We start from the raw sequence: 25006 nt of genomic DNA on the forward strand, positions 1-25006 counted from the left end.
AGAAGATAACAAGAAGAGAGCGACGGGATGAGAATAGATCTGGGGAAAGGAAAACACAAGGGAAGGCAAAGCACAGACTGGGGTCGGGGATATAAGCAAACCAGCACCGTACAAGACCCCAGTTACAGCCACACCAGCATTCCCTCGAATGCCCCCCTCGCGTCTGTCTGTAAGATACACAGAGCCTGTCTTTAGAACCAACGAGACCGTCACCCAGGGTAAACCCTCAGCTCATACTCTACGAGGCAATTCGGGGCTACGCAGAAAGCTCGGCACCAGAAAAAGTGGCGAACTCAATCCCACCTGCTAGTGTGGATTCTGTGCGGGCAGCACACGTTTCTCTGGCTCTGCTCGTGGTGTCCGGAGCAGGGGATAGGATGAGACTAGTCGATTAAGTTCTATCGTCCGAGGGTGATGCTTCGATCTCAAGGAAAAATCCAGTTTGCAGACTTTCCAGCGGAGACTGTCCCTGATCAGCATCGACGATTGCCCAATTCCGTCTGGACTATTGCTCCTGACCACTTCAGCTTCTCTCTCGTGGGGAATCTCGATGTTTTTGGGACGATCACAGCTGGTTCCTCTCGTCTGGGGAACCAGACCTTGGTCACGGTACGGATCTGAGGGGGAAGTTGCCCACCGCCGCGCAGCGAGAAGAACAATCCAGCAAACCTGGGAAATTGGATATAGTCCCTAATCTTCCGGCGAGACCCAAACATCTGGAACCGAGGCAGCCGTCGTGGGCCCCAAGCGAAAAGGCAGAAACAAAACGCTGGATGGGCTCCACCTGGCAGCGGTCCTGTCCGCTTCTCTCTGGCAGTCGGCAGTGTCTGGAAGGCGACCTGATCCCAGGTGGGAACGAGTGTCATGAAATGACCGTCGACTGAACCAGAACTAACGACATGCAGTACCAACCAAGTGGGGCGAAGCGAAGCCACCAAGAAAGAAGGAAGGTCGACCTCGGAAGTTGAGCAACCGAAGGAGTGAGAGCGTTCCGATAGCATCTCCCCATTGATTAGTTGGTGTTTCGCGCAGGAGGCAAGCATCTGGGAGGCGGGATTAAGCTTTAATTCATCCTTTTTTCCCCTGAGGAGTTCCAGTTCCTGCGAAGAGTGTGATGGTCAGATTGAGTGCTGACAGGCAATGTACGCAGGACGGCTAAGTTTGCCTGGAATACGAGGAGGGGCGGGCCCTGGCGAAGCTGGAGCTAAAGAACTGGACCGGGCGGGAAATTGCACAGTCTGGGAGTGTGCCTGGGAGATGAGCGGATGACGCAGCTCGATATTTCGTCCGGTTCACTGGTGACTAGTTATTCAGTGCATCAGTGGTGGACTGTGGGGGACTAGCGGTACTAGCGAAAAGAAGATGACGCTAAACTGGCACTAGTTAGGGATAGCTCCGGTCTGGCCCTAAGATGCCCTCGACTCGTCTCCACACCCACCACACACCGGAAAATGAGCCCATCGGGCCATGGGGTGAGAGGATGGATGTAGCCCTGCGCTGGATAGGCGTTATGCAGCAGCTTATATCGATCTAATCTATACTGACTACGTACAGCATCACGCATTCCAGACAACTTCCCCTTAACTAAACAAGGACTACATAGAGATTAGCATACCTTACTAAGTTCATGCAGCAGCAGACAACTACGTCAACAACCATCCCAACCCAAGGGTCTGCATTGCAAATCAAACTTAATCCCCTTCTCCCCAATCAGCACTAAAAACCACCCCAAGGGCCCATATGGACCAGGAACCCCCGCCACCCGCGGGACTGCAGTGCGCGCATCCATGGACAAGCGACTGTCATGCCTGTCCACCTCCTGTCGAGCTCTGCCAAATTTGGTCTACCCTCCATCGAACCAATCTTTTATGGAGATTGTAAGCGAGCAGAGAGACCCAGCGAACCAGCTTCGGAAGACGGTCCGCAAACTCTCTTAGCGAGCTGTGCCTGAGTCGATATCGCCCAAACTACATGCCCAACTACTCTGCATACACCATCTCATTCAAGCATCATCATTCTTACACAAACTTAGAAAACCCCCTTCAATGCAACTGTCGTCAGTCACTCCTCAACACCACACCATCCTAGATACACACACACGCACAGAAATCTAAATCTCCCGATTGGGCCCATACCCCCCCGTAATCCCCCGCAACCACTTCCCACCGAAGAACAGCGGCACAGCCACGAGCAAACTTGCCGTCTGGATGGCGGTCATCTCGCCGAACACGGACGCCACGCCCTGGCGCGCGATCCAGTCGGTAGCGTAAAGCGAAAGGAGCATGCCGATCGTGTTGCGAATGACGAAGATGATCACGAGGGCTTCGCCTGCGATCTGCAGGGGTTCGTATTTTAATTAGCACGGATGGACTTAGCTAGTAAGATCGGGGGGGGGGGGGGGGACTATGTTGACACGTAGTAATGTGGAGGGAGGGTTGGGTTTGGGTTGAGTAAGAAAGGGTATATAACTATGCCCACATCCCACTCCTTCGTGAAGAAAAAGCCATGATTATCGCACAAGAACAGGAACAACTGGAGACAAAACTCACCCGGGGATAACAATCCAACGCATACGTCACCGCGACATTCGAAATCGCCGCCACGCCGAACGCCTGCATCGCGTACCCCACGGCCGCCCCCATCCAATGCGTCTGGTGGGCGACACACAACCCGAACATCAAGATCCCGCCGGGTCCGATCACCCCCGGCACGATCAATGCAGGGAGACGGTACTCCGGTTGACGTTCGCCGCCGCGACGACGGGTGTATCGCGTCGAGATCTGGTCGATGAGTCGGCCGCCGACATAAAAGGCCAGCAGCGAGCCGATGAAGCCGGCGAGCGAGAGGAGGCCGATGTCGCCCGCGGGCCAGTTGTACGGTGGGGAGGTGAAGGTGCGGGATGCGGTGAGTTGGACGACGATGTTCCTGTTCAGTCACAAACATATTGTCAGCGAGGGGGGAAAAAGGTGATGTTGGGAATCAGCCCCGGGGGGTGAAAGGGGGATTACCATCCGACGGAGACCCCGATGGTGAAGGCGCACCAGAGGAGCTGCGGATAGCCTGCAGCAGACAAGATGACGAGGACCGTGCGGATGAATGAGGCATTGGGGTTGTAGCCATGCGTCAGGGAGAGCGTGCCCCACGAGGAGGAGGAGGAAGGCCGGGTTTTCTCTCGTCGAGGGAGATACGTGGTCTCGCGGAGGGTGAAGACACCCACCCCCCATACAGCCCCCGCGGCAATGGCCAAAAACCAGCACATCCAACGCCATCCCGCATCCTGCACGAGATACGCATTGATCAACGGCCCCACAAACAGGCCCGAGGTCAAAGCCAGATGGAAGATCATCAGCCAGTGGCCGCGGCCCTCCGGACGCACCATATCCGCCACGACCGCCGGGACCGTCGCATCGGCGGCGGCAGCGGCCAGACCAGACAGGATGCGCGCCCCCAGCAGCTCTGCGTATCCCGTGGCCCTCGCGGACCAGACATTCATCATCGACAGAGCCAACAAGGCAGCCAGATAAACCGGACGCGTGCCGACCACCCGCATGAGCGGGACCCAGACGAGATTCCCCAGCCCGAAGCAGAAGACGTTCAGCGAGACCAGGTGGCCTGCCTCTGTGGAGGAGACGTGGAACTCGGAGATGATCGCTTTGGTGGCGACGGTGAAATTGCTGCTGTTGACGTTGGCGAGGAAGGTGAAGCAGCAGATGGTCAAGTACGTTGTGAGTTTGGTGGAGAGAGGCCAGTTCTGTGGAGCTCAAGGTGAGTAAGAAGAAGCCTAGTAGTAGTAGTAGTAGTAGTAGCCTGAGCCTACCTTAGGGTCATGGGGGTCCAGAGGGGGGTCCGCATTTTTGACGTCGTAGCCATCCTCGACCCCATCTTCATCCGCGTAGTCGATGTGGTTTGACGTGGCTTTGTCCTCGTTCATGGTGAGAGACACAGTAGCGGTGAGAGGCAAGAGGGAGAGGAAGCGAGGATGGAGTCTTTGGCGGCTCATCCGCCTTTCATATAAACGAAGCCCTCCATAAATGCCGTGCCAAGATGACACTCGGATAAGCCGACTGGCCCCTGTGTGCGAATTGAAGACCATTGAATAGTGTAGTAAGCGGTGGAGAGGCGATCCGAGAGCGATCGGCAATTGACCCCGCACTGTGTGTGAGATTAAGGAGGGATCAAGTCTGGGGAGAAGCCGGGGAAACCCATTCAGGGCTCGGGTTCTCCGCATGAAACTATCCCCGAGATTCCTGCTTATAGTATCTGCTGCATTGTCAATGGTTGATCGCAATTGCACACAAGTTGTATTACAGACTATCGATACACTACACCACCTTACACTAAACCGTACTCTTCCTTGAAGCACATCTCGACCCCCCCGTCCCAGCGCTTACCCCCGTCCCCGGCACCCTCACATAATAATCGCATAACCCCCCATGCTGCACCCTCCGCCACTGCCCGATATCCCTCCGCTCGACATGATCCAAACTCGTCGTGGTCGGCACGCGCTTCTGGCCCAGCCCCAGATTATACGGCCGGTACTCGGGGTCCTGCTGTAAGCGATGAATGACACTGGCGTGGATGCGCGCCCCATCGGGGAGCGGCCGACGCAGGCCGCCGACATGCCAGCGCGTCTGCTTGACGGAGCCATCGCGATTGACCTTGGGCCGTTTGATGGGCAGACACTCGAGCAAGCGCCAGAATAGGGTCTCGACCCCGTGGCCCGACTCGTACTCCAGGGAGTCATGCAGGGGCGCCCGCTCGGCCATGCGCACGATCGCCGGATCAAATTGCATCAGCTTCGGCTCCGGGCCAGCAGCCTCCTCGACCTCGATCAACTTTCCTTGGTCTGGAGGTGCTGAAGCACGACCACCGTCACCCCCCTCGGAGCCATCCACCCCCTCCCCCTCCGATGCTGTCGCAAGCCCCCCCACGACCGGCACCAAATGACACCCCAACTCCTGCAACTGCACCGGATCAAACGTCAAACCGACATGCGTGGCTTCCTGCACCATCCACATGAGTGGAATCTGACTCACTGGCCAGACCTTCGCCCCGGGGACCCCGGGCTCCACCAGCGACTCATGCCCACCGCCGACATCACTATGATCGCCCGCGAAATACACCTCCTCGAAATCCGTCTCCAAGACCGGACTCAACGGCACCCCCCAGAACTGCTGCTCCGCGCGCTCCGCCCAGGTACTCACCCGTCCCTTCTTCGCATGCGCCCCGCGCAGCCGCTCAAACAGGACCGGCTGGAACTTGATGCGCTTCTCATCAATACTCACCGCATGACGCATGTAGCGGGGACGGGGCATCGTCTCCATGTCCTTCAGCACGTCCTTATTGAACTCCGCCACGCTGTTGACCGTGTCGAACAATCCAAGAAAGTGCACGAGGCCGACGGAGCGACACATCGTGTCGCGACACAGTCTCAAGAAATTGTCGGCTTGTTGGGCCTCGCGGTCCCCGTGCGCGTACTTCCAGGACAGAAACGCTTGCCAGACGAACGGGATGAGTTCTTCGTTGTCGGCGGAGATGAGGCCGACGAAGTCGAGCATCTCGTTCAGGAATCGGGCCGTGTAGGCGCCGCGGGAGAAGCCAAAGAGGTAGATGTGCGAGCCTGGACGCCAGCGTCGGGCTAGGAATCGGTAGCCCCCGATGACGTGTTGGTCGAAGGAGGTGGCCAGGGCTTGGTCGATGACTTTGCTGGCGGGGAGGTTGCTGAAGGGCCGGATGGCGGCGTTGGCGAAGGTGCCCGGGGTGATGTCGGTGCCGATGCCGGCTGCGGGGGAAGTTAGGGTTGTGGATGAAGGCGAAGGGGGGAGGAGAAGGGTGACCTACGTTGGTAGTAGCAGTCTACGTCTGTTAGTTGTGGCTATTTCTAGAGGTGTGGGACAGACCGGGTGAACGACTCACATCGATTGTCCTTGCTGCGGTCCAACATCCGGAAAATCTTGAGGATATTGCTCTCTCCTCCGTCGACTCGAAAGGTATTGCCCGTCCCATCAAAACACAGCACCAATTCTTGGGTGGGCTTGTTGGGGACCGCCGGCCGGTCGCAACCGCAAGGGTCGTAAGTCATTGTGCTGGTGGGTAGAAAGTAGGATGGATGGATGTATGCAACACACGGGGAAGAATGGCCTGCGTTGCTGAAGAAGCCTTTATATCTGACGCCGATGCCCCCAATAGTTCATCCGAGATAGTAGGGAAATTGGGCCACCTACCAATAACCCTGCATCGTGGCTGAGAGGGGCAGAGCCTGTGTGCGACTCACCGTTTGGCTGCATTGCCAATGGATTGTCACCGACGATCGACCAAGATGCATCATGCATCAAGGCTGATGGACAGCCTTAAGCGCCTTACAGCATGACGGACCCATTGGCTCCTGCGGCTCTCTTTCAGGCCAACCAGTACTCAGCCGGTGCCTGCAGTACAGCCCACGCTGCCTGCTGGGCCTGCTCAACCTGACTCTGATGCCTGGTTGATGATATTCCAAACAACAAAATTTGTCTGCTGGCAGAATTGGCCCGAAAACCCTGCCTCCCAATCAGGTCGCTGCGATGTGACGGATCAACCCAGCATGATGCCAGCCTGCATCGATAGACCCTCGATGATCTGCACCTCTGCTGCAGTCATTCCCATGCCATCACCAACAAGGCAATTCGTTCCAGGGTTTGCCCAGCGAGAGGTTCAGGAGATCGTTCGTTCTCGTCGGCCGAGTTTTCGCGGTGCTGGGTGGTGACTGTCTGTCTGACGCACACAGAACTTCCTTCCCTCACGTAAGACCCCTGAGTCAGAGCCACGTCTCATGGCGACCAGGCAGCAGAGCCTGAGGCTGACAGCGATGGCAAATGACCATCTTGTTCGGAGGGATCCGAGAACGCTGTCGGAGGCCGACGATGATCTTCGGCCAGAATGAAGATAAACCCCGATTATGAGTCGGCCGGAGAAGGCGTCCTGGGCGAGTGCCTCGCTTTGCAGCACAAGAGGAGAGCTTCTTTCTCTCCACGTAGCGCTCCATCCCTCTGTTGGCAGTCCAGACGCTGGAGATTCTTTCCCTTGATTGGTACGGTCGCATGGACTTAGAATCGGCCTCGGGGAAAAGTCATGCTGTGCGGTGTATTGCCTCTGTCGTTTTACCGTGCTGAAAACGTCTTGGTCGCCTTCTTTCATCGTGCTGTATGAACAGCAAGCCTGATCACGGCCCCCGCGATTGTTGTCTGCAGGAAAGAGAGATGATTGAAAATAGAAAGGTGAATGGCATGCAAAGATCACGCGGCACCAGAGAAGAACAGAGTGAATGAACAAACGAACATCACTGCACCGTCCATCTAATTCACTGCAGAATCCATCTACAGAGAAGACGGTGAATGGACCCCCTTCTACACATCTGGCTCGTCAGTAATCATGTTCATGAATCCAGGTATCAACTGCTCTATGTACAAATCCCAAACTCCGTGTCTATATGATCCCACACCCGACCAACCGCCCATGCTGCCCATCCATTCCTATCCAAATGCTAATACTAGTACATCATTATATGTTCATTACATTTCACGTGAATTCATGATTCCCGCCGAGGAGGGGGGGTCTCCAGCTCGGCCATCGGCTGCAGCTCAATCACCTCCGGCCCTTTGGCCTCGTCCGCGGCAGCCCCAGCCTCGTCCGCAGAAGGAGGCTTATCCTCGACCACCGGCGGTTCCTCATCGACCGCGTATCGCCACCGCCCGTCGGGCTGCAAGAACGTCCGGAAGGCGTATCGTTTGTTAAGCCGCGTGGTATGCTCCCGACGCTGCTGGCTGGTCATCGCAAAGGTATTGGTGAAGTCCCCCAACATGCGACTGTTGGCCACCCACGGCACGATCGCCCCAATCGACCGGGGCATGCGCGGGCCCCGGAACCGGCCCCGACGCGTGCCGAAGACCACCAGTACCATCACCGTGTCCAAGGCGATCAGCAGGAGGGCGATAGCCAGGGAGGGGACCGAGGGCACCATCGCCCAGGTGTTCGAGATGACCGTCCCATTGGCCGCGGGACGGGGCGCCTGCAAAGGCAAAAGGTACACGTTCCGCCACACCGAGAAGTAGGTGGTGTAGACCCATTGGTACACGGCCTTGGAATGTTCCATCAAGGGCTGGACTTGCAGAGGGAGCAGATGGTCCTGATCCTGTTTGTACAGCCGAGCTACCAAGAACCCGGCCCAATCGTACGAGGAGACATAAGACCCGTTGCGTCCCGGTTCCTCCCCCACAAAACTCTGCGGAATGGCGGCAAAGATCTTGTTGAACTGTCCCATCGCTGCGGTCGCATTGTCATACATCGCGCCGGACGTGATGGAAGTGCCCGCGATCGCATCCACGTCGGCAATCTGCCCGCGTTGGTCAAAAGTGACACTAAAATTCTGCATCTGTACTTTCGGCTCGCAGTGCAGCGCGATGGTGTTCGCCGTGGTATACGCCGAGGCAGCCGTGTAATTCCATCGACCGACCACGAGGAAGGTGGACTCTTGACACGCGTCCCGGTCGGAGGACGCCGAAGGCGAGAGAAAATGAATCGACAGCGCAATCGCCTCGTGCGGTCGCGTCAGGCCAGTCATGTTCACCGTGCACTCGCGACTCGCGTTGCGGAAGGGACGATACCGCCACGTCTGCTGATGGTCGGTTTGGTGCATACTGGTGTTGACGTCCAGAGATACACAGTCGAGTTCTGCGCCGATTCCGAGGGTGGTCGCACCATACATCACATCGGGATCCGGATCGGTGTTGTGGATCGGCAGGAAGGTGTAATTGGCCGCCATCCACGATAAGAGCGGGACCCCGCTGGCGACACTGGTTTGAATCAGATCAAACTCGGTGAAGTCGGCGGCGAAGTCGGTTCGTTGAAAGTGGTCCTGGCTATAATTGGCATACAACGACTTTGACGGCACGAAGGACGCGGTGAGCTGTTGGGTGAAGAGACCACCCGCGACCACCGTCAAGACCACGTTGGCCACGCAGGTAAAGGAAACCAAGCCCAAGAGAACATGGCGATCCTGGATGGCTTTCACCAAGACGGCCCAGGGGTTCTGTGATCCATAGTTCAACGACAAGGATGACTGCGCAGTGGCCATGCCGCGTTGCAGGTGGACCCACGGCTCCAGAATACTGATGTTGCGTAGGATCGAGTTGCAAAGGGCGCCGACCGAGGAGGCAACCACCGATGGGAGGAAGGAGAGGACAACCTGCAGGAAGCTGGAGCCCGACTGGGTCAGATGCTGAAAACTGCCGTCGTGGGCGAGCGACGCTACTGTCAATCCCATGATCGTGATGATCGCAGCTAAGAACAGAAATTCGACGATGAAGATCGGGACGACGAGAAAATGAGGCATGGGGTCGACCCGCGTCCGAGTCGGATACGGCAGAATCACCGGCGAACCTGCCCGGGAGGTTAGCCAGTTAGCCCGCGGGGGGGGGATAGATGTTGCGACCACGAACTCACCATCTGCAGAGACAATTCCTAACCGTGGACCGTCCGGGCCCTGCTGCCATTGGAGGCGACAGGTATCGAGAATCTGGCGCAATTGACGCGTCGAGAACTGGTGGAATTCGGTTTGCGGATCGGCCAAGATATTGGTCGGCCCAAACACATCGGTGAGCATACTGCACATCGCGCCAATGGAGCCTGGATCACTTTGCAGGATGTTCGGCCGGGACTGATAGAAATAGATCAGGCACACCGCGAGAACAATACCCAAGGCGAGTATGACCTCGGAGCAGTAGGCCGCAACCGTCACGACGGAGATGGTGACCTGGGTCGAAAATCGCAAGGCGGGCACGCTGGTCGGTTCCTGATCGGGGTTGAAGAGCCGGGCGAAGGTCAGCACAAAGGTTTGCACTACGCCGCGCGTGACTTTTGATTCGAACTCATCGGGCGTCATGATCTCCGACGCGTCCAGGACGAGCAGCGGTTCCAAGTCGCGCACGTTTTGACTGATCACAGGCAGTTCTGTTACGGTGGTGTCGCCGCTCGTCTGATTGTTCTCGATAAATAACATATCGCCCGTGTAAGGCGCACGTTGCGCTAACAAGCCTTGGAAAGCATTGAGATTGAAGAGCTGGTCCGACAGCGCGGTCTCGGTGTGGGAGAAGACCGTCGTGTTGGTGATCGAGCTGTTGGCGTGCATACTCAGTCGCGCGGTGGCTTGGCGATAATCGATCTGGCAGGCGAAAATGGTGGCGGAGGAGGTGAACCCGGAGCCCAGTGCGCTGATCCTATCTGCTCCGGCTTCGGTGGCATTGACCGAGAGGACGATCCCGTACAAATCGTAGGGATGCTCACACCCCCGGGCGGTGAACGCGGAGCTCAGGTCCGGCGAGTGGTGCGACCGGTTGGGCCACACTGGCTCCCAGTATCGAATTTGCAGGTAGTCCGTGTCGGCGAAGTAGATGTTCTTGTAGTGAAAATCCAGGATGCAGCCGCGGTCCGTGCCAGTACTCTCCGGCAGTTGGACATCCGTCACGTTCCAGGAGACGGTCGGTGGGTACGTCGAATTATCGTTCACCGAGACCGAGAGGTGGTTGTCAATCAGGACATCCCGACAGGAAAGTTGAGCCCAGTAGATGGTCTCATTCAACGTCCAGACGGTATTCTCTTGTCGGTCTTCGAGGCTGATTTCGACGGGGGCCACCGCGTAGTTGGCGGAGCGGGAATCGCGCAGTTGGGTGTTGGTGGTCATGACCGAAGCGAGCGTCATGTTCGGGCTACTCTCCTGCGCAAACATCCACTCCGCCTGCCGGTCGAGATCCAACAGCTGCGGCCAGGTCTTCATGGCGTCGTCATCGAGCCGGTTGATCTCCCGTAGTTCCAGGAGGGTACTCTGCAGCGCGGGAAGAAACATGCGAATGAGCACGGTGGTGACCGAGACGAGCAGGACGATCCAGTGGCCGCGACGGGCCGAGGTCAGCGGGGTGAGAAACGACTGGCCAAAGTTGTAGTTGATGCAGAGGACCGAGGCCGGGGCACCCTCGGGGCGAGCGATCTGAAAGTAGGGTTCCAAGCGCAGCACATCGTAGTCAATGAAGGTCCAGAGCGTCACGAGGGCCAAGGCGCCGATGATGGGCAGGTAGTTGTAGGCGAATGACTGCAGGTCGGAGACATCGTCGGTGTCGGAAAAGAAAACCAGGCCCCCGTATTGCTCACAATATCGGCGCAAACCCTCCACGGTGATCAACATGGCAAACATGATCGCGACGATAAGGGCCAGGAAGACGGGACGCAAGGCCATGGGTCGCCATGCCCCCGAGGGGGTGGTGGGCGGACGGGGTTGTCCATCGGGCGAGATTGGGCGCGATCGGAAGAAGGGCGGAAGACGATGACGGTCTCCAGAGCGGACAGGTTAGTGGTCCGTGACGGGGAGAAAAGGAGGAGCACACATACTTAGGACAGGCAGCCAGAAATTGTAGAGTTTCTTTTCCAGACGCCTGAACATACTGGATGCGCCAGGCTCTGGAGAAAGAGAGGGTGATGGGGAGGGGAAGGGCGGCGGATGGTCATGGGCCCGAAGACTGATTGTTCATGGACAAGACAAGCGCTGACGAAGCCAAGCAACTGGATCATCGCTGACGGTGGGTGGGGAAGGAGGACGACAAGCGCATCAAGCGCATGACGGCGGAGGACTGATCAGCGTGCAGTGACAGGAAGAGTCGGAGGCCGACGAGCGAACGAGATAGACGGAGCGGAGGAAGAGAGCGATTGCATGCGAAAGAGCATGAGACGGGAGGAGGAGTGGGGAAGGGAGGGGGGCGGAGGGGGAGAAAGAAAAAAAAGACAGAATGAGGGACTGAGTGAAGGGATTGAGTAAAGGAGAGAGAAAGAGAGCGTAAGAGTGTGAGAATGAGAGTGAGGCAGTGAAGAGAGAGCGCGAGAGAAGCGACCGATGACGATCGAGGTTAGAAAACTTGGCGGGTGAAGGATTCCTGATTTGGGTCTGAGAATGCAGGGCTGGGCGGCCCTCAGTCCGTCCGGTTGTTGTGATGCGCACTTCAATGTTAGGCAGTGACTCCGCAGCCAATAGCAACTCCAGCGAGTCAGGGGACACGCGAACCATTGGTGCCAAAAACAGAAGAAAAGTGGAGTATATCTTGGCACGGGCTCCAGCACTAAACCCAAAGAGTCTCCCGTGCGCCCCATTTCGGCCTCCCCATTGGGTTTAGCCTGTCTGGCCTTGCCTTATTGGGTGGTAGTAGTAATCTAGGTATACCTGCCAACCAGGTGTCTACTCTATACTATATATATACTATACTACAATCTGATTATTGTAGATATGTAGACTAACGCCTTCTCAAGCTATAACTATTGACTTCCTGCTTCTCTTGGCTGAGTAAGTGAAAAGCCCCAGTGTGGCACTTTCGCGGATATACTGTGGTATATCTCGTACGGAAACCCAGCGGACACTGGCTGCCATACCTAGTATGTCTTGAAATCCCGACATTGGCCTCAGTTGCGTTTTTACTTAGTTATGGTCAACGCAGTACTGCGTACTCTTGTGGACCATGCACCACCCGTTTCTCCTAACTCCTCCTCCGGAAGCATACTTCCTGGCTTAGTATTCACGCTCCGACTCTGGAGCAAAATAGTCTTGGCGCTTATCCGCCCAGGAATTGGGTGGATTGTCGCGCCAGTGGCTGGACGATCGATGCGTCTGGCCTGAGGGTTCACCGCGTAGGTGGCTTGACTCCAGTCCGTGAGAAAACTTCCTGTTGTTTCAACCGATGCTTTGCTTCAGTGACACTCATCAACTTACTTGGGGGTGGTCAGCCACTCGCGAGACTTTCTGTGTGACTGGTCTTCTGCTCCCATCCGAATGCCCCGGCCCGGTTGGCAATCCGCCTGCATTGAGCTCACGCTGCTACTAGGGTGCCCACTGACCCCATTGACTTCCTTTCCATAAACCGTCGATGCTACCTCATTCCTGTGGATTAGCCAGATTATGATACCCCCAGTCCCCCCTTGGTGGTTGAGACAAGCTCTGTGACTGAAAGCCATCCACAGCACCTCAGCTGGTGCAATCTCTGTTGCCAGCGCCAAGTGATCTGGCGCGTGTCTGTGAAGCTGGCCGGCTCTCGGCAAGACACGTTGTGCACGAGGAGAGGGGTGGTGAGACGGTGAGACTACGTATGCCCAGCAGTATTCCCTGGCCAGATATACCGGATGGTTGCAGTGATGTGCAACCAGATTGCCCCTTGGGGGAGAGTCGGACGATATCCCGGGGATTTTACAAGTGATATAAAAGTAATTTGTGGTGAAAAGGGAGTGCGGGGAAAGAGGGTCAATTAAGCATTATTGGGCGTCTTTTTTCCCCGGCTGACACATACATACAGTATCTGGAGTGTCAACTTCCTCGGTGGATCCCCATCCCGTCCCATCGCATCGCATCTCTCTCTCTCTCCAGTGACTTTCAGGTGACTTTTCCTGGGGAAAGCTGAGGCAGATCCCTGCTCATGTATTCCGAAATTTCATCCACTCAAATCTCCCCAGACGGGGACTGTTTCAACAGGTTGCACTGCATGGCTGGGGAGGGTTTCACCACAGGATCCCCCCCCCCCGATAGTGCAATCATCCTGGTTCGGGATAGAGGCTAAAGTGAGTGACTACAGGACGACGTCCTTGTCTCCGGCCTAGGATTCCGATCCCTCCTCCAGTGTAGTGTTTTCCCCAAACTCTCGTCAAAGCAAAGCATTGGGCTCCAATCAGCCCATCGAGCTGCGATGACACCGTAGTGCCGTAGGAGTAAACACACCCGGTGGTCTACGGGGTTGAGAGGTTGACAGCAGCAAGAATCTGCATGAGATGAACGGGTTTGCACCTGACCTCACAGACGGTGTTTGACGTGTTTATAAAGAGTGGGATTTCAGACTGCGGGGTCTCTTATTTTCTCTCCTCCGCTCTTCTTCTTCTTTCCCTTGCCTTCTCCCTCCACTCTCTCCCAACCCATCATTCCATCCATTCATAATGTTGGTGGGCAACATCTACGTGATTGCTGGGGTCTCCGTCGTGGGCGGTGCGCTCTTCGGCTTCGACATCTCTTCCCTGTCCGCTCAACTGAACGAGAACTCCTACAAGTGTTACTTCAACCAGGGTCCCCTGGGCCCGCCCTTCACCGACGATGACGACTGCTCGGGCCCGACCTCACTGAACCAGGGCGGAATTACTGCTGCCATGGCGGCCGGCTCGTGGCTGGGGGCTTTGATCTCGGGTCCGCTGTCCGATCGCATTGGACGCAAGACTTCCATCATGATCGGCTGTGTGATCTGGTGCGTGCTGTCCTTCATGTTCTTCCTCCTAGTGGTTGCCTCTCGAAGCTGACACCATGAACACCACACAGGTTAATCGGCTCGACCATCATCTGTGCATCGCAGAACATCGGAATGCTGGTAGTGGGCCGCATCATCAACGGCCTGTCGGTCGGCATCGAGTCCGCCCAGGTGCCAGTCTACATCAGCGAGCTCTCCCCACCCTCCAAGCGCGGTCGGTTCGTCGGCATGCAACAGTGGGCGATCACCTGGGGGATCCTTATCATGTTCTAGTACGCGACCCCCTCTTGCTCCAGCCCATCCACCTCTTACCGCCCGCACCCTGACTAACATGATCTATCAATGACCCAGTATCTCCTACGGATGCTCCTACATCGGCGGCCAAAAGTCCTACAACTACAGCACCGCCTCCTGGCGCGTCCCCTGGGGCCTGCAGATGCTCCCCGCCGTCTTCCTCTTCGGCGGGATGATGCTTCTGCCCGAATCCCCGCGGTGGCTGGCCCGGAAGGACCGATGGGAGGATTGCCATCGCGTGCTGGCTTTAGTTCACGCCAAAGGCGACTTACACCATCCCTTCGTGGCGCTGGAGATGCAAGATATCCGCGACATGTGCGAGCTGGAACGGCAGTTCAAAAATGTGAACTACCTGGATCTGTTCCGGCCGCGCATGCTGAACCGAACGTTGATCGGGTTGTTTACGCAGATCTGGTCGCAGTTGACGGGGATGAATATTATGAGTCTGCTCTCCCCCTTCTCCCCCGGTCCGGACGGGTGTCGAGTGTGGTGCAGGGCTAATCATGCTGCGTAATAGTGTACTACATCACCTACCTCTTCTCCATGGCCGGCTACTCCGGCAACGCGACCCTCCTGGCCTCGAGCATTCAGTACATCATCAACGTCGTGATGACGCTGCCGGCGTTGATCTGGATGGACCGCTGGGGTCGTCGCCCGCCATTGCTGGTGGGATCGGCCTTGATGGCGATCTGGATGTACGCGAATGCCGGCATCATGGCCGTGCACGGGGTGGTGGTGCCGGGGGGCATTGACGGGGTGGCGGCGGAGTCGATGCGTCTGCACGGGGCGGCTGCGAAGGGGTTGATTGCCTGCACATACTTGTTTGTCGGTACGTACACTACACACTCCCCCTGTCTTGGTAGCTTGTCTCTTCCACGACTCATGAATCTCTAATCTAATCGATCGATCGATCTATCAGCCTCATACGCCCCCACCCTCGGCCCCGTCTCGTGGACCTACCCCCCCGAACTCTTCCCCCTCCGTCTCCGCGGCAAAGGCGTCGCCCTCGCGACCTCGGGCAACTGGGCCTTCAACACCGCGCTGGGACTGTTCACGCCGACCGCCTTTGCAAACATCCGGTGGAAGACATACATTCTCTTCGGGGTGTTCAACACGGCGATGTTCATTCACTTCTTCTTCATCTTCCCGGAGACGGCCGGGAAGACGTTGGAGGAGACGGAGGCGATGTTCGAGGATCCACAGGGGATCCGGTACCTCGGCACGCCAGCATGGCGGACGCGGGTGAAGACGCGTGCGGTGCGGGAGATGGAGCGCGGGCATCTGGATTTGGCGTCGAAGGGGGAGGAGACCGGCCATGCGCATGCGGAGCAGACTGGGGTTTGAACTCGTCTGGGTGAACTGCTGGCGGGACTTTGTCTAAGATTGGAAGAGGGGGGTGAGATCAATCGTGCCTTCAATCCGTACAGCAACTCTGTTTGTCTAATGATCGGTCGCATTCGCCCATAATACTTTGTCTGCGGAGAAAGCTGGAGCAATGCGTACTTAGCACCACCCCACTGCACTAATGCAACCACATAATTAATTCTCTTCGCCGGAATTATTTCAAGCTATCCTCAAACCCCAAAGATGCTATGCTCATGCCATCTGCAAGCTATGTGCCGCTCGGTTCCAGAAGCGAACCACCCCACAACCATACTAGTATGTACAGTATATGTTCATCCAACCCTCTCCGCAGCAGCCTCAAACAACCCCTGAATATCATCCCGCCACTGCTGGACATCCACGCGCTTCACCCGCCGATCATAACTCATCAGCCCATTCACCTCCCCCTCGACGTCGGTCGTCTGCGTCCACACGGCCCCGCTGCACGCATACTGCCGCACCTGATCCTGCAGCTCGGTCAGCAGCATGTGGCCCCGGGCGTTCCAGGCGTCGAGGTCGGCGTCCATCTCGTAGGTCTGGTTGATCGTATTGATGGCCGCTTGGTTGTTCCAGAGGCTGTTGTGTGTGGTTGGTCAGTATCGGTTCGTCACTTGGTGGAGCGGGTTCATCTGTCCCCATAGGAGAAGGGGAAAGGGGAACATACTGCTCGATGGAGAGGTTATGTCCCACGCCCCCGAATTCACCCTGGATTGCAATCCGGGAGGGATCGTAGGGGGTGGATGGGGTGGAGTAGAAGGGAGTGCCGCATTGGGGGTTGGCGTAGTGGTGGTTATCCTGGAGATGTTCGTGTCAGTTAGGGTTGGGGGAGGGGGTCAGAAACATGAACCACCACCACCACAACAAGGACGATGAAACGTACGTGAAAATCCCCCGCCCCATGATCATGCCACCCCGAGGTCGAATCGACCAGCCTCGTCGGATCAAGCTGCCGGACGCGCTCCGTGAGGGCAAACTCGGGGTAATACGAGGTGATCTGGCCCCAGCCCTCATTGTAGATGATCCAGCCCAGAATACTAGGGTAGTTTTTCAATTGGTTTACCATCAGATCCAACTGACGGACGAACTCCTGCTGCTGAGACTCTTGGATGTTCTCCACCAGGCGGAGGGAGGGCATGTCTTGGATGACCAGCAGCCCCAGCTCGTCGCAGGCGCGGTAATATAGCGCGGGCTCGACTTTGATCTGTCTGTTGTGTGAGAGGTCCGAAGTGGATTGTCTGTTGGCGAAAGGAAGGAAAGGGACGACGTACGTGCTTCCGGACCATGTTGAAGCCCAGATCTTTCAGAACGCGCAGATCGTACTCCATGGCTTCCCGGGTCGGGGGCGAGTACAGACCATCCGGCCAGTAGCCCTGGTCCAGGGTGCCGAACAGAAAAGTGAATTCCCCGTTCAGCAGCGGCCGCTGGATGCCGTTGACTTCGCCCCGCGAGATGGTGCGGAATCCCAGGTAGCTGGAGACCATGTCCTCACCCAGGGTTACCGTCACGTTGTAGAGGTCGGGCGACTCGGGCGACCACAGGTTGGGGTCTGGGACGTGGAACTGGAAGGGCTGGTTCGAGGTGCCGTCAGCGCACGCGATCACCGAGTCGTCCTCGAGGATGGCGATCTGCACTGCCGTGCTGTGCTCGGAGGCGCTGTGGACGGTCACATTGACTACGTCGGTTAGTCCGTTGGTCCTCGAGAGATGCCTGGGGGGGGGGTAGGACCGAAATACCTTGTCCGTACATGTCGCCGCTCAGGTCCAGCTGCGTGATGTAGTTGGCGGGGGCAGACTCGATCCAGACGCTCTGCCAGATACCACTGCAGGGGGTGTAGAAGATGTGACTGGGCACCAGACGCTGCTTGCCAATGGGAATCACATAGTTGCCCCTGTCGGTGGGATCGTGGACGTACACCAGGCTGTGGTTCGTTGTCAGTGGTGCGGCATAACATAGCGAGATAGGGAGAGGGAAAGGATCTCGCAGCCTACAGCTCGTTGTTCGTTGTCGCGTTGATAAACGAGGTGATGTCCACGGTGAATGCAAAGTATCCACCGCGGTGAAAGCCCGCTTGCTGTCCGTTGACAAAGACCGTGGCTTCATAATCCACTGCACCGAAGTTCAGCAGCACGTTCTGTGCCCTCCAGGCGTTGGGAATTGTGAAGGTGGTGCGAAACCAGGAGTAAACCGCCGAGGTCGCCTGGATCCCTACACGAGGCTTTGAATCAGTTTCATGCTTGACCACCGGACAGAAAAGACCTACCAGACAATCCGCTCTCGAGACAAGAAGGTATAAGCACTTCTGCCGTGAGGTTTTGACCGAAGGGGGGACTCTTGACAGCATCCAGGCTCGCCGCAGCCTGATATTGCCAGATCCCGTTGAGATTCTTCCACTCGGACCGCTGTCGCTGGGGGCGAGGATACTCCGGCCAGGGATTCGTGCCGACTTGTTCAGTCCAGTCCGTGGTCAATGGGGGCTGCTGGACCGCATACGGTGCTGTGCGGCGCGAGGCAAGGGAGCTGGTGTCTCCCAGACCGCGAGCCAGAGACTGGGAGGTCAGGAGGAGAATGAACCAGGTGCAAAGCCAAAGCATCATGATGAATTTGCAAGTGCATTCCTTCCACAGACGACGCTCACGCGGAGTATTTATCTCTTCATTTCGCATGTAGGGGTTCACCATCGAATAGCGGAACATTCACCTTGGAGCAGAAATTCATTTCCCTTGTCATCGGCCTCTAGCCCACGCATATCCGCGTGATGACCCTCATCCCCCGCTCCCACGATGGAGGTGAATGGTGAACTGGGATACAGCAGCCCCGATATTGAGCATCCACCGGCGATAATTGGGCACCCAGCGTTGTGGTGCACGACAGACTCAGGGAGAGGTGGAAGCTGAGCCAGCCGACCCGAATGGCTGAGGGAGAATCTCACCGGTCACCGACGTCGTTGACAGTGGCTTGCCGCTTGCCAGATTGGGGAAATTGAAGCTATACCCATTCACCGATGGTTGACCGGGTGCAAAATCCTCAAATTGACTATATCGACCTGGATGCTGACTCGGTGGGGTCAACCAATGAGCAGCACAGATCGAAATCTGGGCTGCTTGAACATATCCTCCACCCCCGATCGCTTCCATTCACTTTCTAAACTGGGCCGCGGTGAATCTGGCTTCACCCCTTTCTGGCTTCCCTGGCATTTGGCCACTGCTACCATTCTTCCCCGCACCTCCTGGTCTCTCCCCTTGCCTTAACTCCGAGTAAGTTCAGAATTGGTGTGATCAGCCAAGCCAGTACCTAGGATGATGAGCTTCACAGCGATAAAGTGAAACTAAGTAAGGAAATATATTCTGCATGATTGCATCAGCCAAGTCGGCCGATGAACACCACCCCCAGCTTGGTTGTAGCCCTGTTTCTCCGCCCGGCCAGGACACGGGGTTGATACAGCAGATGACTGTTGGTGAGGTGACTGACAGCTCATTGTTTCTCTGGGTCGTCAAAACCTGCTGTCCCTTGGCTGTCTGTTATTGGGGTAGGGTAGAGAGTCATCACGGGATGCGGATCAGACTTTCCGGAAGAGCCCTCGGACCTGCGAACGTACACAGCTAGAAAGTATTGATATGAATTGGACTCGCAGGACAGTCTCAGATCTCAATCTGGTCCAACGGTTACTAGAAACTGGTTGGAGTCTTAGTTTCATGTGTGATGTCTGGCTCCACATGTCCCCGAGATCATACTGTGTATGCTACAGGCTCCCCTACTGTACATCGGAATAAAATGTGAATCTTGCCACTAACAACGGCTGCATTGTAAGATAGGGAGCACAATAAATTTGTAGCCTTCTGTAGTCTGGATTGGAACAAGAGAACAACTTATCCCCAGATTCATACTTATCAGTATGATTAGTATAAGTGCAGCCGCCTCCCTAAGAGGAACGGATGCTATTAGTATTCATTCCACCGGCCTGACACTGCCCACTGCAATATACGACTTTCAGGCAATGGGCCTTATTATGGGCATTACTGCCGACCGAGATGGACAATCTGATTGGCGATAGCATAGCTTCAAATGGCAGAGGCTCATATCGTAGACGTTGTAATTCCAGTTTCGCCGTCGAGGCTGGGTTGTAATTTGTCTTCTTCTCGCTTCTATTTCCCGTCCTCTCTCCCCTGTACTTGTGCTGATAATGGTGATTAATGGCAGGGGCTCCAGTGCATCAAGTGCGTGTTGGGCTGTGAAAAGCACGTCGGGCGATTCGATGTTGATCTGTTTTACCTTTGTATCCCCGATATCGACAGATACATCTCCTTGACTCTTCAAACTGATGGGGCCGGCTAATTGTTTGCGAGCGTCTTCTTCAACCACAGCTGCTCCATCTTGCTCGACCCCAAGAGATGATAGTTTGCTTCCTGATTGTTGTTGGAGTGGTCGCGTTCTCCGCGGTGGTAGACGCTGCAGAACAGAGGGCAGAATGATGGAGGAGAAGACAGACCTCGTTGCTGGTATTGTTGCCTGAGTCCTGTCGACAGTTTCTTGGACCGCGGAAGCAGTCTTTACAGACTGAGACTTTGAAGCCCTGAGACACGCGGAGGACAGGCACGGTATCGAACTTATGATTATGTTCTGCTGTATCTTCCTCAAGAACAAAGGCAGTTGATATGATGGAAGGATGTCGTCTGCAATGCTTTTCGTCATCCAATTACCCACCGATTCTCGGCTCACCTCCAGCAGGAAACACCTCATGTTAGGCGATACAGCCTGAATCGTCAGATGTAAGACATACCGATGCTATTGCAGCGCCGGGTTCTGGTCAGAGGGCGACAAGTTAGCCGGGATTATGACCGACTCACTGCCCACAGTCGGACAGAGACACGTCCGCGAAGCGACTCCTACCACCTCTGCGGCCAGATTGTGTCTTTACATACTCGAGGCCAGGAGAGATTGCACTGGAGGAATGACAGGTGACGCATTATGTTTGTTCACTGCAGGACGAAGCGGCTATTATACTAAGCTGCCCATTCAATAGTCTCTGACCGAGACATTCACCAGCAGAACCCCTGCAGAGGCGTGTGCGCGATGATTGAATGGTGGCGGGAGGGCCGTATTCACCATCGGCCGAACCGGTTCGGTGATACCACGCAACCCTAAAAGCTCGCAATTACATCGACACGAATATAGTTATCGTACCTGATTCGACTGCGCACCATGATTTAGCAACTCCTGTTGGCCGCACTCACACGGCACAATTCCCCTCGGGGTTCCACCAGCCGACGGTGGCAAAACGTCAGTTCGTGCAAGCCAAGCCCGCTGTCGTGGCAGCTAATGCGAGATGAATGCAGAATTGCCCTGCGAAGTTCTGGGACAGTGGGAAAACAAGGCTCGGGGAGCCCAAATACTCTCATCCTGCCTCATTCAGTACAAGATGTTTGCTTTCGAATGTACGCACAAAATGAGTGGTCGGCTGTTATTACCCCCGGATCATCAGCCCCGAGGCTACGGGTTCGTCCGGCCCCAGCGATAGTCGCCACTGGTCTGCGACACCCCACGATCGCTTCATATTTCCATCTTACTAGTTGGATTATAGGTCGAGACCGTTGCGCAACTCCCTGACAAGCTTCGGCGGCAAAACCCGTGTGAACATGTCATTCACCCTGCGCAAACCATGGAAGAGGACATGTCAACCCCAGGGTAACTGGCGACGTCGCTAAGCCAAAACCTGCACTACAGAAACAACAACAGACACCACCACTGTGTGAGGTATCGCCGCAAGATACGCTACTACAGGCACCTCCCAAGAGATCGGGCTGAAGCGGACAAGTCTCCCTAATCTGCTTTCAGTCAGTCATCCCGAGCTCGTCTACCAGCAGGATATCTTAGCCGACGCTTGGGTCAGCATCTCAGCTGGTGCTGCCGGCAGGACCTCACCTTCACAGCTAGTTTCCTGCATCCTCAGCCACTAGTTCGTCTTTCAGCGCCGCCATCTCTTTAGACAGATTGCTGAAAATCGACCCGTGCTTTGCCCGCTCCGCCACCCCGATCGGTTACCCCGTGCAAGATTGGGTGGGATGTTTCCTCTGCGGAGGAATCGCGAGTATATGAATCATGACTCGTCCTCAAAGCCAGGAGCGCAGCTGAGTACTAACAGCATCAACATCGAGGCGGTAGTAGCAAACTTTGCCTCTCTCCCTCGGAATTGCACCCATCAAGCAGGATGACGCCCCAACCGCTGCGACCCATCTCATACCGCAATGACCCCCTGGGCACAGTCAGCGTTGTTCCACCGACACTCGCCGAGTATGACTTTCTGCTGACGGGCACCACGAATGACGATGGCGACAGGACACACTCCGTGACTGTCGACCCGGTCGCCCTGCATCTTCCCTGGAGAAGCTCCTTTCCGGCGGCGCGGCAGTGTAAATACTGGAGCGAAGCCGAGGATGCGGGCAGGAAGCTGCTGCAACAGCTCAAGCGGATGGACGGTGCGGCGATCACGAACAATGGCCACACAAATCAAGCAGAGATGCCACTATCCAGAAAAGAACAGGAGCGGATTGTGAATGCGGCGAGTGCAGCCGGGTATATGAACCCGAACTGCACAGCCGAAGCGATTGAGATCATCGCGCAGCTCAACCTCATCCTCTGGATCCACGATGGTATGACTTGACTTCCTACTAATGGGGTACGCTGCATGGGCTGGGGGTGCTAACCCGGGATTTTGGTACTGTAGATATCCTCGAATCGTCCGACTCACCGCACGAGGTTGTAAACGTCCAGTGGCCTTGTGAGTGGTGACAGTGCTAACTCGTGCTCAGAGTGCCACAGTCGTCGAAAAAGTGACAGCCAGCTGGGCCGACATTCTGGCTTCTCCCGACAAATCCGCCCCGGACGCTGCAGATGCTTTCGCCAGCCTCGCCCGGCAAATCCTGAACAGCAATGGACAGGGGAAGGGGCTGATTCAGGGATATCTCAAATGGATGGCGTTCATGCGCTCCCCAATGCGAGACCAGTTCTCCTCATTGAGAGACTATCTGGACTACCGGGCGGTGGATATCGGACGCGAGTAAGTCGCCTGCATCTGCTTTCTGCATCCATCGCAAGGACTGACCCAAGCACTCCAGCTATATCTTGGCTGCCGTGAAATTCGGCAACCGGATCTGCATCTCCTCGGCCGACGAAACGGCTCTCAGCCCAGTGATCCAGCTGGCCATGGACCATATCATCTTGACAAATGACCTCTTCTCCTACGACAAGGAAAGCCGCGAAGCCGAGACCTGCGCCAATGCGGTCCGATATCTGGAGCAAGTCCTCGCCGTGGATGCGGGCGCAGCCAAGATCCTCATCACCAGTCTTCTCCGTCAGACAGAGACTCGCATGCATGCCGAACTAGCAAGTCGGCGCGGTTCGAACGCACTGAGCCCGTCACAGCTGCGGTATGCACGGGGGGTGATCGAGGCCGCAGCAGGGAATGTGGCTTTCTCGATTACCACGCGGAGATACAGCGCCATTGGTGCAGGTCAGACATGCGAGAAGAAATGCTGTTCGTAGATACTACTAGATCTTTAAACCGATTCCGAGCGAGCAATGTCTTTTCTAGTTACACAATTATCAAACGAACTTTTGTTTGTCCACTAGGAGGAGAACAACCAGTGGCAGCGGGCGAACCCGCAACAACCCTAAAAATAGCTTCATGGTATACCAGACTAGGGGGTACTTGATCACCTCTCAAGCTCCTCCCAACGAGTGATGTTAGTACAATAGAAAGAACGTAACCTTTGTTGGCTGAGCTTTGTAGCTTCGACATTACCAAGTTAGTGGTGAGACAAAGGCAGCGAGAATGGTTTGAGTGGAGTGCCTTATTGAATGCCATTGTGTTCGTCGTATAGGCCTGCAATCATCCTAACCATGGCTTTTTCCCAGTGGTCTACCACCACCACTGGGAAAGAACCCGACTACTTCGGCTTCATTGGTTCTCAGAGCGTGACGCTGGAGTAAAGGATTGTCTCTATTTCCAGTATGAACGGCTCAAGAGACAGATATGATGTATTGAGTGAAGCACATCGTCCGGCTGACTCCATTCACCACTCTGGTTCCCAAAGACCAGAGAATATATTCTATGACTAGAAGGTTTTCACCATTAGCCGTGAATGACTGGAAACTCATTCATTCATTCATTGTTGGTCGCCCATCAGCCCAGACACCCAGTAGCAAATAATGCAGGGCGAATCCCAACCGCTCGGAAATGCTTTGAAAGTGAACACACGATACAATTGGCTTGAAACCCCCCACATCACCCTTCTTGAAAGACTACCCCCGAGCGAAAGACTCTACCATGGTCTCGCGCCATGCGACGAGCTTGAAGCAGGTTGACGGTCGGGCCCTTCCCGGTTCATTTGGGCATGAATTCGACGATCTGGCAGCAGTGTCCCATGCTCGATCATTGGTCGACTACGATGGGATCTACTTCGGTCTGGCTTTCCTGTGTGGACCGGCTTTGTATCAGCCGATGGACTCGTCCGACGCCGGGGATGGGCTCCCTGAGGAGAAGAGCACTGGCAACGTCGGGGCGGGACCCTGGGCCTTTAACCCGATAGCCAGATTACCAGAGTCTTTTCCTGATTGATGATCGGCCTCGATCTACTTATTTCAAGACTTCGGAGTCCATACCGAGGCGCAATTCCCAAGCCTTTGAAAGCTAAGTGTCCAACCAAAAAATACTTTCTTCGTCTCGTCACCGTGATTAGATTGTCCCTTTGTGCACTTGTGATTGTCTCATTGAGAATGTAGGTTTCCCATTTTTGCTCGAGTGTTGACGTAGAATGATAGGAAGATGAGCTCGACCACTGCGACAAAATATACCAATTTTTCGAAACCCTATCTGCTCCACTAACTCAGTAATCAAGAAGTATTAAGAACTACCAGTCTTACCAACTGAGCATCACAATTGCGCCTACAAAGCTCACTTGGCTGTGCTTCGGTTTTCGCAAGCTCTACCGCGTTAACTGAAACAATGCCTGCCACATTCGCCCGCAGCCATACCGCACTGG

General features: G+C 55.8%; 9 protein-coding genes across 9 annotated transcripts; 3 read left to right on the forward strand and 6 right to left on the reverse strand.

Moving 5' to 3' along the window:
• Positions 1 to 23: 23 nt before the first annotated feature.
• On the reverse strand, positions 24 to 1257 carry BP01DRAFT_361351 (uncharacterized protein). The gene has a single exon (XM_025576129.1). The coding sequence runs from the start codon at positions 1041 to 1043 to the stop codon at positions 474 to 476; it is 570 nt and encodes a 189-aa protein (XP_025426318.1). The 5' UTR covers positions 1044 to 1257; the 3' UTR covers positions 24 to 473.
• Positions 1258 to 2110: 853 nt separating this feature from the next.
• On the reverse strand, positions 2111 to 3931 carry BP01DRAFT_410702 (polyamine transporter; the record flags this gene model as incomplete). The annotated part of the gene is made up of 4 exons (XM_025578885.1): positions 2111 to 2335; positions 2550 to 2925; positions 3009 to 3751; positions 3818 to 3931. 4 exons carry the CDS (start codon positions 3929 to 3931, stop codon positions 2111 to 2113), a joined length of 1458 nt encoding a protein of 485 aa, XP_025426319.1.
• Positions 3932 to 4251: 320 nt separating this feature from the next.
• Positions 4252 to 6104, reverse strand: BP01DRAFT_395956 (T6SS phospholipase effector Tle1-like catalytic domain-containing protein; the record flags this gene model as incomplete). Its single annotated transcript, XM_025578438.1, has 4 exons — positions 5917 to 6104; positions 5842 to 5856; positions 4392 to 5782; positions 4252 to 4260 (listed from the first exon to the last, which is right to left on the reverse strand). The coding sequence occupies exons 1-4, from the start codon at positions 6080 to 6082 to the stop codon at positions 4252 to 4254; spliced, it is 1581 nt and encodes a 526-aa protein (XP_025426320.1). The 5' UTR covers positions 6083 to 6104.
• Positions 6105 to 7390: 1286 nt separating this feature from the next.
• BP01DRAFT_395957 (DUF3433 domain-containing protein) lies at positions 7391 to 11910 on the reverse strand. The gene is made up of 3 exons (XM_025578439.1): positions 11416 to 11910; positions 9478 to 11358; positions 7391 to 9414 (listed from the first exon to the last, which is right to left on the reverse strand). Exons 1-3 carry the CDS (start codon positions 11465 to 11467, stop codon positions 7565 to 7567), a joined length of 3783 nt encoding a protein of 1260 aa, XP_025426321.1. The 5' UTR covers positions 11468 to 11910; the 3' UTR covers positions 7391 to 7564.
• A 2079-nt stretch (positions 11911 to 13989) lies between these two features.
• BP01DRAFT_308573 (sugar porter family MFS transporter) lies at positions 13990 to 15929 on the forward strand (the record flags this gene model as incomplete). The annotated part of the gene is made up of 5 exons (XM_025572346.1): positions 13990 to 14291; positions 14363 to 14563; positions 14643 to 15028; positions 15103 to 15414; positions 15505 to 15929. The coding sequence occupies 5 exons, from the start codon at positions 13990 to 13992 to the stop codon at positions 15927 to 15929; spliced, it is 1626 nt and encodes a 541-aa protein (XP_025426322.1).
• A 332-nt stretch (positions 15930 to 16261) lies between these two features.
• Positions 16262 to 18559, reverse strand: BP01DRAFT_308569 (putative hydrolase; the record flags this gene model as incomplete). Its single annotated transcript, XM_025572345.1, has 7 exons — positions 16262 to 16544; positions 16633 to 16763; positions 16849 to 17169; positions 17237 to 17640; positions 17702 to 17886; positions 17957 to 18173; positions 18229 to 18559. 7 exons carry the CDS (start codon positions 18557 to 18559, stop codon positions 16262 to 16264), a joined length of 1872 nt encoding a protein of 623 aa, XP_025426323.1.
• Positions 18560 to 19757: 1198 nt separating this feature from the next.
• On the reverse strand, positions 19758 to 21118 carry BP01DRAFT_222727 (uncharacterized protein). The gene has a single exon (XM_025571155.1). The coding sequence runs from the start codon at positions 20703 to 20705 to the stop codon at positions 19956 to 19958; it is 750 nt and encodes a 249-aa protein (XP_025426324.1). The 5' UTR covers positions 20706 to 21118; the 3' UTR covers positions 19758 to 19955.
• Positions 21119 to 22048: 930 nt separating this feature from the next.
• On the forward strand, positions 22049 to 22845 carry BP01DRAFT_222734 (uncharacterized protein). Its single transcript, XM_025571156.1, has 2 exons — positions 22049 to 22615; positions 22690 to 22845. Exons 1-2 carry the CDS (start codon positions 22174 to 22176, stop codon positions 22752 to 22754), a joined length of 507 nt encoding a protein of 168 aa, XP_025426325.1. The 5' UTR covers positions 22049 to 22173; the 3' UTR covers positions 22755 to 22845.
• On the forward strand, positions 22578 to 23507 carry BP01DRAFT_351576 (terpenoid synthase; the record flags this gene model as incomplete). The annotated part of the gene is made up of 4 exons (XM_025573846.1): positions 22578 to 22615; positions 22690 to 22721; positions 22775 to 23022; positions 23081 to 23507. Exons 3-4 carry the CDS (start codon positions 22937 to 22939, stop codon positions 23505 to 23507), a joined length of 513 nt encoding a protein of 170 aa, XP_025426326.1. The 5' UTR covers positions 22578 to 22615; positions 22690 to 22721; positions 22775 to 22936.
• Positions 23508 to 25006: the final 1499 nt, after the last annotated feature.

The sequence above is a fragment of the Aspergillus saccharolyticus genome (genome assembly GCF_003184585.1).
Source record: "Aspergillus saccharolyticus JOP 1030-1 unplaced genomic scaffold BP01scaffold_72, whole genome shotgun sequence".
Lineage (NCBI taxonomy): Eukaryota > Fungi > Ascomycota > Eurotiomycetes > Eurotiales > Aspergillaceae > Aspergillus > Aspergillus saccharolyticus.

Excerpts from the sequence above, each read along its gene's own strand:
- BP01DRAFT_395957 (XM_025578439.1), bottom strand. The coding sequence starts at position 11,467 with ATGTTCAGGCGTCTGGAAAAGAAACTCTACAATTTCTGGCTGCCTGTC. Across the intron at positions 11,359-11,415 it reads TTTCTGGCTGCCTGTCCTAA|ACCGTCATCGTCTTCCGCCC; the intron begins GTATGTGTGCTC and ends TCCGCTCTGGAG. Across the intron at positions 9,415-9,477 it reads AGGAATTGTCTCTGCAGATG|GTTCGCCGGTGATTCTGCCG; the intron begins GTGAGTTCGTGG and ends CCTCCCGGGCAG.
- BP01DRAFT_222734 (XM_025571156.1), top strand. The coding sequence starts at position 22,174 with ATGACGCCCCAACCGCTGCGACCCATCTCATACCGCAATGACCCCCTG. Across the intron at positions 22,616-22,689 it reads CATCCTCTGGATCCACGATG|ATATCCTCGAATCGTCCGAC; the intron begins GTATGACTTGAC and ends TTGGTACTGTAG.
- BP01DRAFT_361351 (XM_025576129.1), bottom strand. The coding sequence starts at position 1,043 with ATGCTTGCCTCCTGCGCGAAACACCAACTAATCAATGGGGAGATGCTA.
- BP01DRAFT_222727 (XM_025571155.1), bottom strand. The coding sequence starts at position 20,705 with ATGAGGTGTTTCCTGCTGGAGGTGAGCCGAGAATCGGTGGGTAATTGG.